At 41.5% G+C, this 13,954-nt stretch overlaps 1 protein-coding gene across 2 annotated transcripts in view; it reads left to right on the top strand.

The window, feature by feature from the left end:
* Nucleotides 1–29: 29 nt before the first annotated feature.
* Nucleotides 30–13,954, top strand: part of GOLIM4 (golgi integral membrane protein 4) — a 74,440-nt gene continuing 60,515 nt past the window's right edge. The window contains exon 1 of one of the 2 annotated variants that reach the window (XM_060099096.1): nt 30–579. In XM_060099096.1, the coding sequence (XP_059955079.1) occupies nt 393–579 (187 nt within the window). In that variant the 5' untranslated portion in view covers nt 30–392. The remainder of the gene's footprint in view (nt 580–13,954) is intronic. The other variant, XM_060099095.1, reaches the window with a different exon arrangement.

The following is a 13,954-nucleotide window of genomic DNA, read 5'->3' as shown; positions in this document are numbered from 1 at the left end:
GGCGGGACTCCGAGCGCCGCCGGGGGCAGCCGGGCCAAAAAGTGGGGAGGAGGGAACAAGGCAGGCGGCATCTGCGGACCGGCGCGAGGACAGCCCGCTCAGAAGTATGCGGAGGGCCCCCTCCCGGGCCCAGGCACTCGCGGAGAGCCAGCCTCGCCAAAGTTTGGCGGCGGCGGCTGCCCCGGCGGCGTCGATGGCTGCACGCCCCGCGGCGCGCGGAGGCTGAGCGGGCGCCACTTCCCCTCCGGCCCAGCTTTTGTGTCTCGCGTCTCCTCCTCATGCTGCGTCCGGCCACCTCCTGCGGCGGCCGCTGCTGAGGTGCCCGCTCGGGCCGAGGGGAGGAAGGGACGGCGGCGGCGAGGACGGCCGCGGCGCGGGGTCCCGACGGGACTATGGGAAACGGGATGTGCTCCCGAAAGCAGAAGCGGATCTTCCAGACGCTGCTGCTGCTGACCGTGGTGTTCGGCTTTCTCTATGGCGCGATGCTCTACTACGAGCTGCAGACACAGCTGCGGAAAGCCGAAGCGGTGGCACTCAAGTACCAGCAGCACCAGGAGTCCCTTTCCGCCCAGTTACAAGGTACGGTTAACGGGACGCGCGCGGCCGGTGGCCAACTTTGCCCCGCGCCTCCCACCCCGGCTGGAAAAGTGGTTCTGATGAGCTGTTGGCACCGCGGGCACCACCTCTGACCTTCAGGGACATCAGAGGCAAGCCCCGCCGGACCCCGGAGTGTCAGAGATGACACATCCGCATCCTCCCGCTTCCTCCGGTGGTTACATTTGAAATTGGCAGCGCCAGCCCAGGTCCCACTGGGCGATGGAAGGGCGGGTACACACTGAGTCTTTTACCCCAGCCCTTGTCAAAGGCCCAGCTGCAGTCCGGGCAGGCAAACCAGGATCCCTGCCTCCGCTCCTGCCAGCCCATCCGGAGGGGCATGGTTTCCTGGTTTCTAGGCATTTGCTTTCCAGTTGACGTTGTCAGTAGCCTAAGAAATGGGGAGTTTGGCTGAGATTTCTCAAACTGCTGTTTCTTCAAGGGAAATTAAGCCATGACCCTGTGGTCCAAACTAATGGCCCAGTCGAATGGAGCCCAGACCTGCTAGTTGCAGATCTCTGTTAACTCAGTAGTGTGACTTTAGAGATGTTGGATGTGTTGGAAAAGTCCACGCTACTGTTCACCATCCTGCAGGTATGTTTTTGGAAAAAGAAAAAAAAAGTTTTATTAAACTGAGTAACTTTCAGTTTGTCCCGGAGAGGTGCAAGAGGAGAAACCAGGTTTTTCACTTTGCCAGACACGCAGCAAACACAACGTGAGCAACACCTGCAGAAAGACGGAAAGCTCCTATCCTTCTATTTTAGAATCCCATTTAAAGTAAATTTCAGGAACATAAATGATGCATGACTGCAAAGTAAGCACCATGTGGCCTTGTTAAGAGCAGAGTCATCTTTTACTTATTTTTTGAAAGCTTTTTCTTGTACTTGTGGTTAGTTTTCAACACTTATGCAGTCCTCTCCCCACCAAAAAAAAAAAAAAAATAGTAAAGGGCTCTGAGTAGTGAAATGTTGACAGTCCTTGCTGATCATGCAAATATAGCTTATTTCATATTACTAGGAAGATACAAGCTGCATGGATAGTTTCTGTCATTGTATATTTATACAAATATAAAACAGATACCTTTTCGTTGCTTTAGCTATTTTGAATGTTTTCTAGTAAAAAAAAATAAGATGAGAGAAAAGGATACACAGCTGATTCTTGGTCTTATTTGCTTTTCCCAACTTAGAAACAAAGGAAGTATTTTTAGCTTACTGAAGCTGTATAGCCACAGGCAATGAAAATACGTGAGCTGGGCTTTGTTCAAAAGGAAAATCTGTTTTTTGATTCAGTCTTACTTTAAAAAATTTTTTCTTTAAAACGTTGAAATTTACCCATGAGTCATTGTTGGTATGCAAAATATGGATATTTATTTATTTACTTGTTTACTTAGAAGATACCAGAGGCAGTTAGACCAAGGGAAAAACTTGCCATCCAGTAGTACAGTGGCAGGACTGGATTTTCACACACGTGACTGGAAGGGTGTATATGGTGGATTATGCAAGGTTGGTGCCTTGTTCTCTTAGTTCAGGAGACTCATGAGAGCAGGTGCTGTCACATTCAACAATACATCCTCAGCACTGCACAGTGCCTGACACTCAGGAGGGGTTCAATGTATATATTTATTCAGTCAACAAACAAATTTTAACTGTGGTGAGAAAACTAGTCCCAAGCACTTTTGTCTGCTTTCTCAGACTTCACTTCCTTGTCTGCTTTTTGAAAAAAAACCAAGTAATAACTGAAATATTTTGCCCAAGTAGCACATTTGCCTAAACTCCCAGTGTTGGAACTCACTGACTGAGGAGGCCCTGATTTCTGAGTCATGGCCTTTATTTGCAGTATTCCATTTAGAAAATCCATCTCAGTTTTTTTTTTGCCCTTTTATTTGCCTTCTTTTGGTGGTGGTAATGGGGGAGAGGGGTGGTAAGTGGTAATACAAGACCATTAAAATACACAACATTTGCTTTGCTGCAGGAGATGAAAAAAAATGTTGTAACTAGTTTGAACGAGTGGCCTTACAGTCCATTTCTTAATTTAGTCTTTTGCCATTTCCTCTTGAATTGTGGTGCTGCACAGTTGCAGTATGATTATGTGTGAAGAATTATTTCCCAAGCAGGCTACGGTTTCTTCTTCTTCCTTTTTTTTTTTTTTTTTTTTACAATTCTTCTTTTTTCACAATTCTGTTCTGTAGCATTTATTTTAGATTTCACATCTGCAGGCCATTTAATGAAGATTTTCTGATGGTACGCAGCTTTTGCTTCCCTTTTCCAATGACAAATGACATTTTACTCAGCGGTGCTATGTACACATATAGATTTGTTTTTAGGACATTAAACTCTCCATTCTTAAGACTTATTTCGTTATGTGAGATCTCTTGACCTTGGATTAAAATCAGAGTTAATTATGAGTGGCCTTCCTTTTTTAAAAACTGCCTCTTGAAAAATGTTAAGTAATTTGGCCATGTAATCTGAAAGGATACATTTGTTAAATGAACATATTTAGGTCATCTTCAGTTTAATAATGGGTTGTCACCAGACATTATTCTGAAAGTAGGTTATGTCTAACTCCAAGTGTATTTTGGAGTAGAACAGTTCCATAAATAGGAAATGGCAGGGGTTACATGGGGAAAGTTCCAGACTTTGGCAATGCTCCGTCCACTAAAAACAAATGTCTGTGTCTTCCAGCCTCTCTATCTTCTATCCATAGTGTTCCTTAATTTTATTGTGGAGTGGGGCAGAGGTTACCTCTGGTGGCAAAGGCAGTAGTAACAACCTTTGACCAGCTCAGTGTTTAGTTAACTTAAAATTTTTTTTAAAAAAAACTGCTTTTGGGACTTCCCTGGAGATCCAGTGGTTAAGTCTTGGAGCTTCCACTGCAGGGGGCGTGGGTTAGATCCCTGGTCAGGAAACTAAGATCCCATGTTCCTTGCCAAGCAGCCAAACAAACAAACAAACAAACAAAAAAGCAAAAATGCTTTTGGGGCCATGCTCCATTTTCTGTGTCTATAAACAGTGGTTCTCAGCTTTGACTGCCCATTAGAATCACCTGGGGGCAGCTCCCAGTCCAATTAAGTCTCAATCTGTGGGGTGGAACCCACCTGGCAATCTCCCCAGGTGATTGCAATGTGCAGCGGAGGTCGAGAACCACAGCTCTGTAATCTTAAGACTGAGCTGATTCACACATTTACTTCGCTGGCTTGGCTGCAAAGACATTTGAGGCCTTTTCTTTTACCCCAAGCATGTGATTCAAATTCTAGCCCTGCAACTTTTTGTGTGATCTTGGGCCTCATTTTTCTTATTTATATAATGGAGATTAGAGTGACCTATTTTATAAAATACTGTGAGGATAAAATAATTAATACCTATGAAGCTCCTAGCACATACCTAGCACATAGTAGGCACCAATCATTCAACATTAGCTGTTGTTATCATAGCAGTCCCTGTTTGAGATATTTGATCATTTTCTCTTCCAGGGTTGCCATGGGTAAAATTTTGAAATTGGCAGAATTGGTTTTTATAATTAGCTCCTTTTTAGTTGTACCTAAATGAACATCAAAGAAAATAGGCAGACTGGAATAAATCCAAGTACTTTACTCTGGAGAAGGGACCTCCCTGACAATTTAAATTTAGAATTCAAGTCTGGTTACTAATTAACTCTCTTTATATCATGTCAGATTAGGAGAGGGTGTGATTGCCAGAGGTAGGCAGTAACCTTGTGCAATAAGATCTGGGAGAGGGATGTAACTATTTAAATTTGGGGGGGGAGGCAAACAGTCCCTCATTCTTAAAACATTGTATTGCATTATTGCAGTGCTCTTGGTCTTCCCAGTGATGACCAGAAACCATCAAGAAAGGGTTCATATGATGTCTTCTATGCTCCTATTCCAGATAAGTGTATTACAGTTATTTAAAACAAACACGTTTGGTGCTTCTAGGGTGACATGTTTATTCAAGTTAGTTGTCCTTTGCATTATGTTCCCCTGAGACATAGAATGGCCCATTTGCCTGAGCATGAAAACATATTGTATCTGTTTTCTTCTTTGTTTTCAACCTACCCTGAATTTGCTTTAAAAAAAAAAAAAAAAAAAGTTCTCCTTCAGCTCAGGACCAGGCTTTTAAAAAATTCTTTCATCTCCAGTGCTAAGTGCTTGGCATATACTGTAGTAGGTGATCAATAAATATATAGGTCTATACCTATATATTCATTGGCTCTCTGCCAATGAATGTGCTTATATATGGTGAGCAGTGAAATGTAGTGGATGTGGGCTGAGGAGTCAGAGCTCTTGGATTTGATGTCTTGCTGTATATATATATATATATATATTTTACCAGCTGGGTGATCTTGGGTTACTTAACATCTCTGTGATTTGCTTTCATCATATGTAATAATCAGGATAATGGTGTTTATAATAGTTTGTCATAGGATCAATAGTGTTAGTGGGTGTACAGTACTTAGAAGGGTGATACTTGCATTTTGGAGTACTGGGGAACTTCATGTACAACAGAGTGGTTCACAGACCTCAGGAATTTAGCCCCACGGGTATAGGCAATGCGTAGTAGGTATACTCGTTTTCAAGTGCAAAGTTAGGACATACAAACATCAATTAGATGTTGTCTATTAAATGGACATTTTCACTGAAGTACATACATCGTGCAGTTAAAAGGTGAAATTTATCAACTGTTTTTGTTTAATTCTGTTCTATTTTAAAAATGGAACAGACATAAAAACTCTTTATGTAAAACCCTGCCTTAAGATTTATTTCCTGAATAAAAGATAAAAGCTTCTAGATAACTTTTGAAAATATGACTCAGTTAAACATTCTGTTAAATATATGTGACATGCACGAATATGTGTGATTCCACACATTGTACCTGCCTTAGTCGTCCCTGTAAATTGGAACTCGCCAATATTGGTTCACCAGGGAAGAGAACTGCTCAGTATCTGAGCCTTTTGTTTAAGTCTGAGGTAGAAGACCCAGGCATGTTATACAGTTCACTACATCCAAGTAGATTGGAAAACTTACCTTGACCTTTTAAAATGCCCTCCTGCCTTACCAAGAGCTGGGACACAAGACCAGGTTTTAGAGACTTAAGGAATGAGTGAATTGGAGTTTGAGAATGACGACTGAAGCTGAGAGGACCAAAATGCAAATGATTTGAGAGAAACTAGAAGACGTGAGAGAGAGAGAAGGGGACTAACATCAGTTTATGGCATTTCAAAGCATTGGGGATGATTCTTCCCTGCATCTGCATGTCCTAAAAAGAAAGAAACAGGGACTAGTGAAGGGGGAGTGGGTTTGGCATCAGATACTGTTTGAATGCAACTCTGGTGTTTACCAATGGAGTGACCTTGAGCAGGCAGGTAACCCCTCTGAACTTCGCTTTCTTCCTAGTTCGCCGGGGATAGCAATGTCTATTTTGCACACTTGCATGCACTAGAAATAATACATCTAATGTGACTGGCACAAATCCCAGAGCGCATCACTATGACGTTTACTAGGTAACCAGGAATGCTGTTGCAGGATTAATATTGGGCTACTTTTTATTTTGCCCAATGTGTATTACATCTAGTAGGTAATAGAGTCATTATCTGTGGTCTAAATGTGGCTCTTTTCAGAGCCATATGCCCACCTTGGCTGAAACTTTTACTTGATTAAAGACACTCTCACTCTGTCTTTTCTACCATATTGACCCTTTTTTGGTAGGAAAGGACTTGAGAACGCCTTGCACGGTAGCAGCTAAGAGTTGCTGTGTTTCATTTTGACAAATAAGTGTTCTTATTTTATCACTGAGGACAAAATGTTTTTGCTACTTTTGCCAGTCAGTGGTTTATGGGTTTTGTAGCTTTGTTTGGAAGTGAAAGGTACGTATAACTTTACTGTAAAATAAAAATGGCCAACTGTATTTTTTCTTTCGAGCCACTCTTATTTGAAACGAATTTATTTTGATAGAAATTTGAAAATTTCCTTGAAAGAATTAAATTATGTCAAATACATACCATTTATTGAGTGTCTGCCACATTCAGGTGCTGGGCTTAAGCACTTACATGCATTTTCTCACTTAACCCTGACTGAGCACTTTGGTGTGAAGGAGTAGTCTGCGGCTCGGAGGGGTAAATTAAGTTGCCAGTGTCAAGGTTGAATCTAGTGAATGAATCTGCACTTGGAACCCCAATGTGATTTCCTAGCCTGTGTCCTTTCCACAGTACTCCATTGCCCTCAAAATTATTTTAGTGTCTCTGTGACAGTATTAAAGGTTTTGAGAAAGTGGGTTAGGTGGGTCATGTGAGGATTCAAGATAAAATTTAGAATCAGAAGTAACAGGTGTGATTATTTGATGCAGCATTTCCAGAGTGTAGGACATTTGGTGCTGTTGAAAAAGGTGATTTTAGTTGATACTGGAGTTGATTTTAGGTGATCTGCAGATGCTGCATAAAATAACATCAAATCACACGCCCTTTTGAATTCCCTTTCAGTGTTTCCTTGACAAGTCAAGGAGAAACTCTCAGTTTGATACTAGAGCCTCTCTCCTAGATATAGTTGCTCGTTTGTTTTCAGAGAGCAGACTTCAGGCAGCCAACAGCCTGACAGCTAGACTTTAATAATTGTTTTGTTGTTTTATTGTATTTAAATTTTACGGTTACTACCCATTAATGGCAAGTTAAGTCAGATTTTTCATTTACAAAGTAGTAGTGTAGTTTCCTTTTTAGAAGTTTATGTTAGGGTAAAAAGTGAGCATTTGGCCACCCATTGTACCTATACAGGTTTTGCATGTATAAAATAAGAACTCGTGTTATGAGTACCTGCATGTCTGACGTTCAGGAACGCATCACTTGGTGATACAGACACTGAATTTTACAGTTAAGAAAACAATCCTGAAGAGGATGAATCACTTAGCATATGTCTCAAGTTAAGCCCAGAGCCTACATACGCTGATTTCCAGAACAGCGAAGCACTCCTCACTGTGCTCGGCTGCGTCTGCAGACCGGCAGCACCCTCCTCTTGGTCTGAGCAGCATGGGTGTTGCTATTTTTAAACAATGCTATGTATTTCTGAATGGCACACTTGTGTTCTTTATTTTTATTGGCCTGTGGGTGCTTTTCCAGAGGACATGCCAGCCATTGCCCTACACTAATACGGCTCACTAAATAGGCTCATAGCCTGGAGGGACATGGGCATGAAATAAATTGCTCGTTATAATAGTATGACATTTAAAAAAATATTGCTTTAGCTATTTTTCACATATAAAATGTCACAATATGATACGTAGTGAATAGAAAAGTGAAAGATGTGCTGTCATTCTGAAGGATGAGGCATTTTAGAACATTTGAATGACACCATGTCCTTTCCTTTGAGAGTAAGTGAACTTAAGAAAAATATATAATCATTTTAGGAGAGTCAAACATTCTATTTCCCATTTCACCTCTCATTTAAAGCCCTTCTTTAAGTGGAATTTTTGTAAAAAAAAAATTCTACAAATCAAGGTATGTAAGAGAACTTTGACATTGCTTGTATGCTCTAGACAATAGCTATGATACTATAAAATAAGTATTCTAAGTGTAGATTAATATTGGGCAGCTGATAAATTGCTTGATTGGTTAGTGTAGAAGTTTATCAAATTTTACGTTAGTGAGATTTAATATTGTAAATCTATGCTTCCTACTGCAATAATCTCTCAACCTATTAACAAACATTTAGAGGTAATTTTTAAAAAGACATTATATCCTTTTTAAAGGTTTGATTCTGTAAAACATGTTAACTAGTACTGATGTCAAACATCACTTTTATTAGAAGATGAAAAATATATCCTCTTTACTAGATAGGTGAGTATCGGCTCAAAATCCAGAAATCATCTAAGTTTTATCTGGGTGTGGGTATGGCTCCTTGGATGTAGTTCCTCAGGTACAACTTCTCAAGTTTAGTTCCTCTTCATCGGTAGATCTGTGAAACTAAACCTCAACATAAGCAACATACAACAGTGGGGCAGGCATATGATACCTACATATTCCTATTCAAAATAGCAGAAAGTGCAAGGTGTGTAGGAGTTGCCGGTCCATGAAAATTCTGAAATCCAGTTAGGCAAATGTTCCTCAACTAGGTCCAGGCCTGGGAATAATTCTCCATGGTTCTTGATTCTACCCTATGGACTACTGAGTCATCCTTCCTTTTTTCATGAAAGGTAGCGTGTGTTGGCAGCTGAGTTTTCTCAGTCTGCTTCCTGCCTGTAGAATTTTGGGGATCTATGGCCTTTTTTCATTTAGGACCATCTCCATTCCTTCCAGTCCAAACTGGCAGTGTATCTGCTGGTAAAATCCTCTCAAAATTTTTGTGGGTCTCCTGTGAAACTTGTTGAGGTTTACTCTGTTAGACAAAAAACCACACCCATCTTGGAGATGATTCCTTCTCTACCTTGAGTTTCTGCAGAGGCAAGGGAGAGACAATGCCCTTTAACTTACCAAAGGCCTGTTGAGAGTATCTGTGAGTCACACCCTTAAAGTTGTAGGAGATCCTGTGGTCTGATTGAATAGTACTCTGAGATGCCACGTTTCCCAGGGCTTACCAAAAGGATTTCAGAAGCTACACCGTTGATCTAATTTTAGACCATGTTTTCTCAGACAGTTCCCTAGAAATGATCTTTGCTTGGAAACTGTTTCTTAACTTTAGCATTGTTTGCTGTCTAGAGAGACTGAGGATTTTCAAAACCTTCAGGTCCTGCCTCCTTTTTTTGTATGGTAGTCCCTCCCCCGATTTATATTCTCATAGTTTGCTATAAACAGCAAGAAGGAACCAGGTAGCATCTTCAGTACTTTGCTGGGAAAGCTCCTTAACTAAATCACCCAGTTCATTTGGCACTTTTTAAACGTCTCATATAAATGCATGGGTCTGCAGGTCACGTAAGTACACACAAGTAGTTTATGTGTACTACTAACACATAAACCTTTTGCCACTATGTAATTTCTAGTTTCCAATAAGATTTTCCTCACCTTCATTCATGTCCTTAATAGAAATCTCTTCAAAGTTCAAAATTCTGTGAACAATGTGTCCAAGGCACTTTACACTGTCACTGGCACTCTTCTTAGGCCCACTACATGGTTCCAAAGCCTCTACGACCTTTTAAGTTTTTGTCATGGCAGCACCCCACTTCTAAAATCTGGATTAGTTATCCTGCTGCATAGCAAATTACCCCCAAACTGAATCGGCTTAGAATGACAAATATTATCTCACAGTTTTTGCTGGAAAGGAATCGACTTAGCTGGGTGATTATCTGAACATCTCTGTCTCACTATGTTGCAGTCAAACTGCTGATCAGGGTTGTAGTCATCTCAAAATTTGACCGGAACTGAAGGATCTGCTTCAGAATTCACTGATGTGGTTGTTGGCAGGCCTCAGAAGATCCAATTCCAATCTCACTCATCCAGGCCTTTCTGAAGGCCCATGACTCCAACCTGGAACTTACAACATAATAGCTGGCTTCCCTCAGGGTAAGAGATCCAAGAGAAAGCTAGAGAGAGGGAGTGTGTATGAATCCAAGATGAAAGTGAAAGTATTTTAATAACCTAATCTTGAAGGTGATAACTCATCACTTTCTGCCATATTCTGTTCATTAGAATCTAATCACCAAGTCCAGCCTGTGCTCAAGGGCAAGAATAACAGAAAGTAAGGATCACCTGGGGCCATCTTAGTAGCTGCCTCCCACAAGGGGAGAAGGACATGGTCATTGTTGGCATTCTTCGAGCACTTGCTCAAAGGGTCCCACGGTAGCAATACTTTGAGCAGAGACCGAGCCAGGCACTGTTCTAAATTATATTCTTGGAATATCCAACATAATACTTTTGTAAAAATGTTCTACTATATATTAAAATGTGATTTACCATTTAATTTGACATATATTAGTAAGAAGTGGCATTTGAAGTCATGGAACTACAGAGGGAAATTATCTGCTGTTTAAACCATCTGACCTGGAAGAATTAAAATTAAAAGAGATTTCCAGGTATCTCTCTGAAGTATAAACCTAACTAGGAGGCTGTTAGGGGAAGTTCCAAAGTGGAAGCCATCCTGTCCTTGGGGAGTTTCAAAATCCATTGACAATTTGTGAAAATTTCCTACTCTTACAAATGACTGTATTTCTTTGGCAAGTAGATAGGAATGCAGTGCAGTGTGTTTGTTCATATAGTATTTTCATTTGCTTCTGAATGTTTCTTCTGACTTCATATAGCCGGCAGTCCTTGGTGAAGACCTCATTATTTGATAATCAGAAGATATATTTTTTAATGGAGTTCAACTGGTCTTAGAAAGATAAATATCTTTGATTTAAAGAAAGAGCATTATTAATTTCAACTTGTTCATTCATCCCTATTTTGAAAGTCAGGTTTTAAATATTGCAATACATGAGGTATTCTTTTGTGATGTTGATAAAATAAAAAATAGAGCATATGAGCATATTATGAAAAAATCATTAAATGTTTTATGAACAATTGTAATTTCAAATTCACAGTATGGCCTCACTCTTCCAAACATACTTTAATAATTAGAGATACATGAGATGAATATTTCTGTTTTCCATTTGACTTCCATTGTACTTTCCTAAACATATTTCTGTAAGAGATTAGATCAGGAAGTGGATAGAGAATATTTTGTCAAAATGTTTGAGGCCATACTTGATTCACAAATCAGGGAGAGTTCTGTTCTTGTCAGTGAGAAGTTGCTGTTGAATTTCTAGGAAATCAGTGATTCTCTTCCTGCTCTCCTGCTATCTATGTGGGTGCCAGATTGCTGCCGTGATCCTCTCTGTTAGGCTAGGTTGCTGGGGACTTCTCTTGGTGATACTCTCAGTGATTGTAAGTCCCTTGGGACATGTGGTCTCTGTTCTCTGTCCCAAAAACCAAAATGGGAAAATTCCCTATGTGTTCTACAGTATAGTTCTAACATGTGCAGTGTGGTTCTTAGGGACACTTAACAGGCTGCATATTGTCTTTTTCTCATTTACGTTTTGCTCCCTGGGTTGGTCAGGGTCCATATGGATTAAGCTAGCAGATGCTCTTTTCTGTTGAAACTGCCCAAGGAAGCAGTAGCTTCTAACCCAGTTAGCTAGAATGATGGTATTTGTGAATACATGTGAGACCCCTTTTTTAGCCCCCGAGAAGTGTTCATCTGAGGGTCCCACGGTAGCAATACTTTGAGCAGAGACCGAGCCTTTAAAGAAAGACTGCTTTGTTTTTATTTCAGGCCTCCAGCTGTTCTCAAAACTGCCTCCTACCTGGCAACAGCTCAGTCTGAGACCACGTCGTGTGTCTTGTCTGTGACCCTCTCTTCCCTGAGGGTGGCATTTTCAATTTAGGATCTGTGGGGTCTATGAATTTTCTGAAAATTTATGTCAATTTTGTATAAGTGCCTTTTTCCAAGACAGACGCTATAGCTTTTGTCAGATCCTCAAAGCATCAGTGACCTGAAGAAGGTTAAGAACCCCTGCTTTCGGGCAAATTCCCCCTTCTGAGGTTTTTTTAAGTACATCTTGGAATTTGACCTCCCCTGGTTCCACGCCATGAACCCTCTAGAAAGTGGCCAGGTTTGTAATGGAGTCATCAGTGCTGACTGCTATTCCTCTAAAGCCCAAACCCACCCCACCTCCCTCAAATGTAAGAATCCTGATTAGAGATTTAAATGACATCTAATAAATTGCATTCCTAGAATCCACTAGTAATTGCTTAGTAAATAATAAATAAAAATTCCTTGCTATCACATGAGACATTTATGCTTTTCAAATTGCTTTGTATTCATGACATCATTTGGTCCTGAAAACCTGTGATGTTGAGTAAAGCAATATGCAATATTATTACCATTTTGAATTTGGGGAAACAGAAGTCACACAGCAAGACAGTGACACACTTGGGATTAATGTTCAAATTGCTTGAATCCTAACTCAGGACTCTTACTAATCTTCAGTTTCCAAGGCTCCCTCACCCTGGAACTAAAAGGAGGTTTTGACAGCACCTATTTCAAAACAGAGTTTTTTACTTTGCCTTCTCAGAGTTAAGAATATTCCCAGAGGGGCCTCCCTAGTGGCGCAAGTGGTTGAGAGTCCGCCTGCCGATGCAGGGGATACGGGTTCGTGCCCCGGTCTGGGAGGATCCCATATGCCGCGGAGCGGCTGGGCCCGTGAGCCATGGCCGCTGAGCCTGCGCGTCCGGAGCCTGTGCTCCGCAACGGGGGAGGCCACAACAGTGAGAGGCCCGCATACCGCAAAAAAAAAAAAAAAAAAAAAAAAAAAGAATATTCCCAGATGGTGACTCAGCTAGACTTGAGAACTGGCCTCCTTGGGGTCCACTGCCATCCCCCACCACTTCCCATCTCTGTGTCCTCAGAAGGTGCTGCTGACTGCTCACACTACCACTTGCTGCTTCACCTCTGCAGCTTTCTACTGTCACCAGCATGTTCACCGTGTCCCTCTCTGCATCTCATGCCCTGAAGGATGGAGGCAGGCTCCACAGGATTGGGTCCCAGGGTAATAAGAGTGATAGTCAGTGTGGTGAACTTGGCTTCACCGCCCTTTCCATCTCTCTCCGGCACGTTGTCCTTGATCCAAAATTAGGGGCTTGGGCTGTCCCTAACCTTCAGATGATTCTTTCTCAGACTCCTACGCAACCTGGGGTGTAGACATGGCACAGGCCCACACCGAGATCCTGCTAACTTTCACCACAGGCTCTGTAGCTTCACCTTGACTTCACAGGGGTGCTTTGAAGCTCACCACTCAACTGATTCTCCAGCTGTGTTTTTTAGTTTCCAGATGTAGAAGCCAAATCACTCCTAAATAAATCACAGATTGGAAAAACAGGAAAGAAGCTTTGTAGAACCCAGGTTGCAAAGAGCAGCATATGGATATGTTTTCATTTGGCCCACACAGTGCTCGGAAAAATTTCACGGTAGTTGTCTACATGGAAAAAGAAAGATATTTTATGTGAGCATCCGGATTTCCAACTTTGTCTGAAAAGTCATAGGATCCCTCGACACTGCGCTGCATTCCTGTGTGGCTTTTGTTTTGAGTGGGGCATGTGGGCTTCGGTTGGCAGACATTTCCGCTGGGAATTCTTCCTCTCGAATACCTCCTTTGGTTTATCAATGAAGAAAGTGAACCTCAGAGAGATCGAATGACTTGACAGCTATGCTGTCCAGTGTGGTAGCCACTGGTCCTGTGTGGCAGAAGCACTTAAAGTGCAGTTAGTGTGTGACTGAGGAATGGAATTTCATATTTTAACTAATTTAAACTTAAATATTTTAGCCAAAGCATTGTGAAATATTTTTCTGTTAAACACAACTTGATTGCCTTGGCGGCACTACATTTCGATGAAGTCTTGGGTCGCATTAGAT

The sequence above is a fragment of the Mesoplodon densirostris genome, chromosome 5 (genome assembly GCF_025265405.1).
Source record: "Mesoplodon densirostris isolate mMesDen1 chromosome 5, mMesDen1 primary haplotype, whole genome shotgun sequence".
NCBI lineage: Eukaryota > Metazoa > Chordata > Mammalia > Artiodactyla > Ziphiidae > Mesoplodon > Mesoplodon densirostris.
Note: the sequence above shows the minus strand (reverse complement) of the source record. Positions and strands in the feature narration are given on the sequence as shown.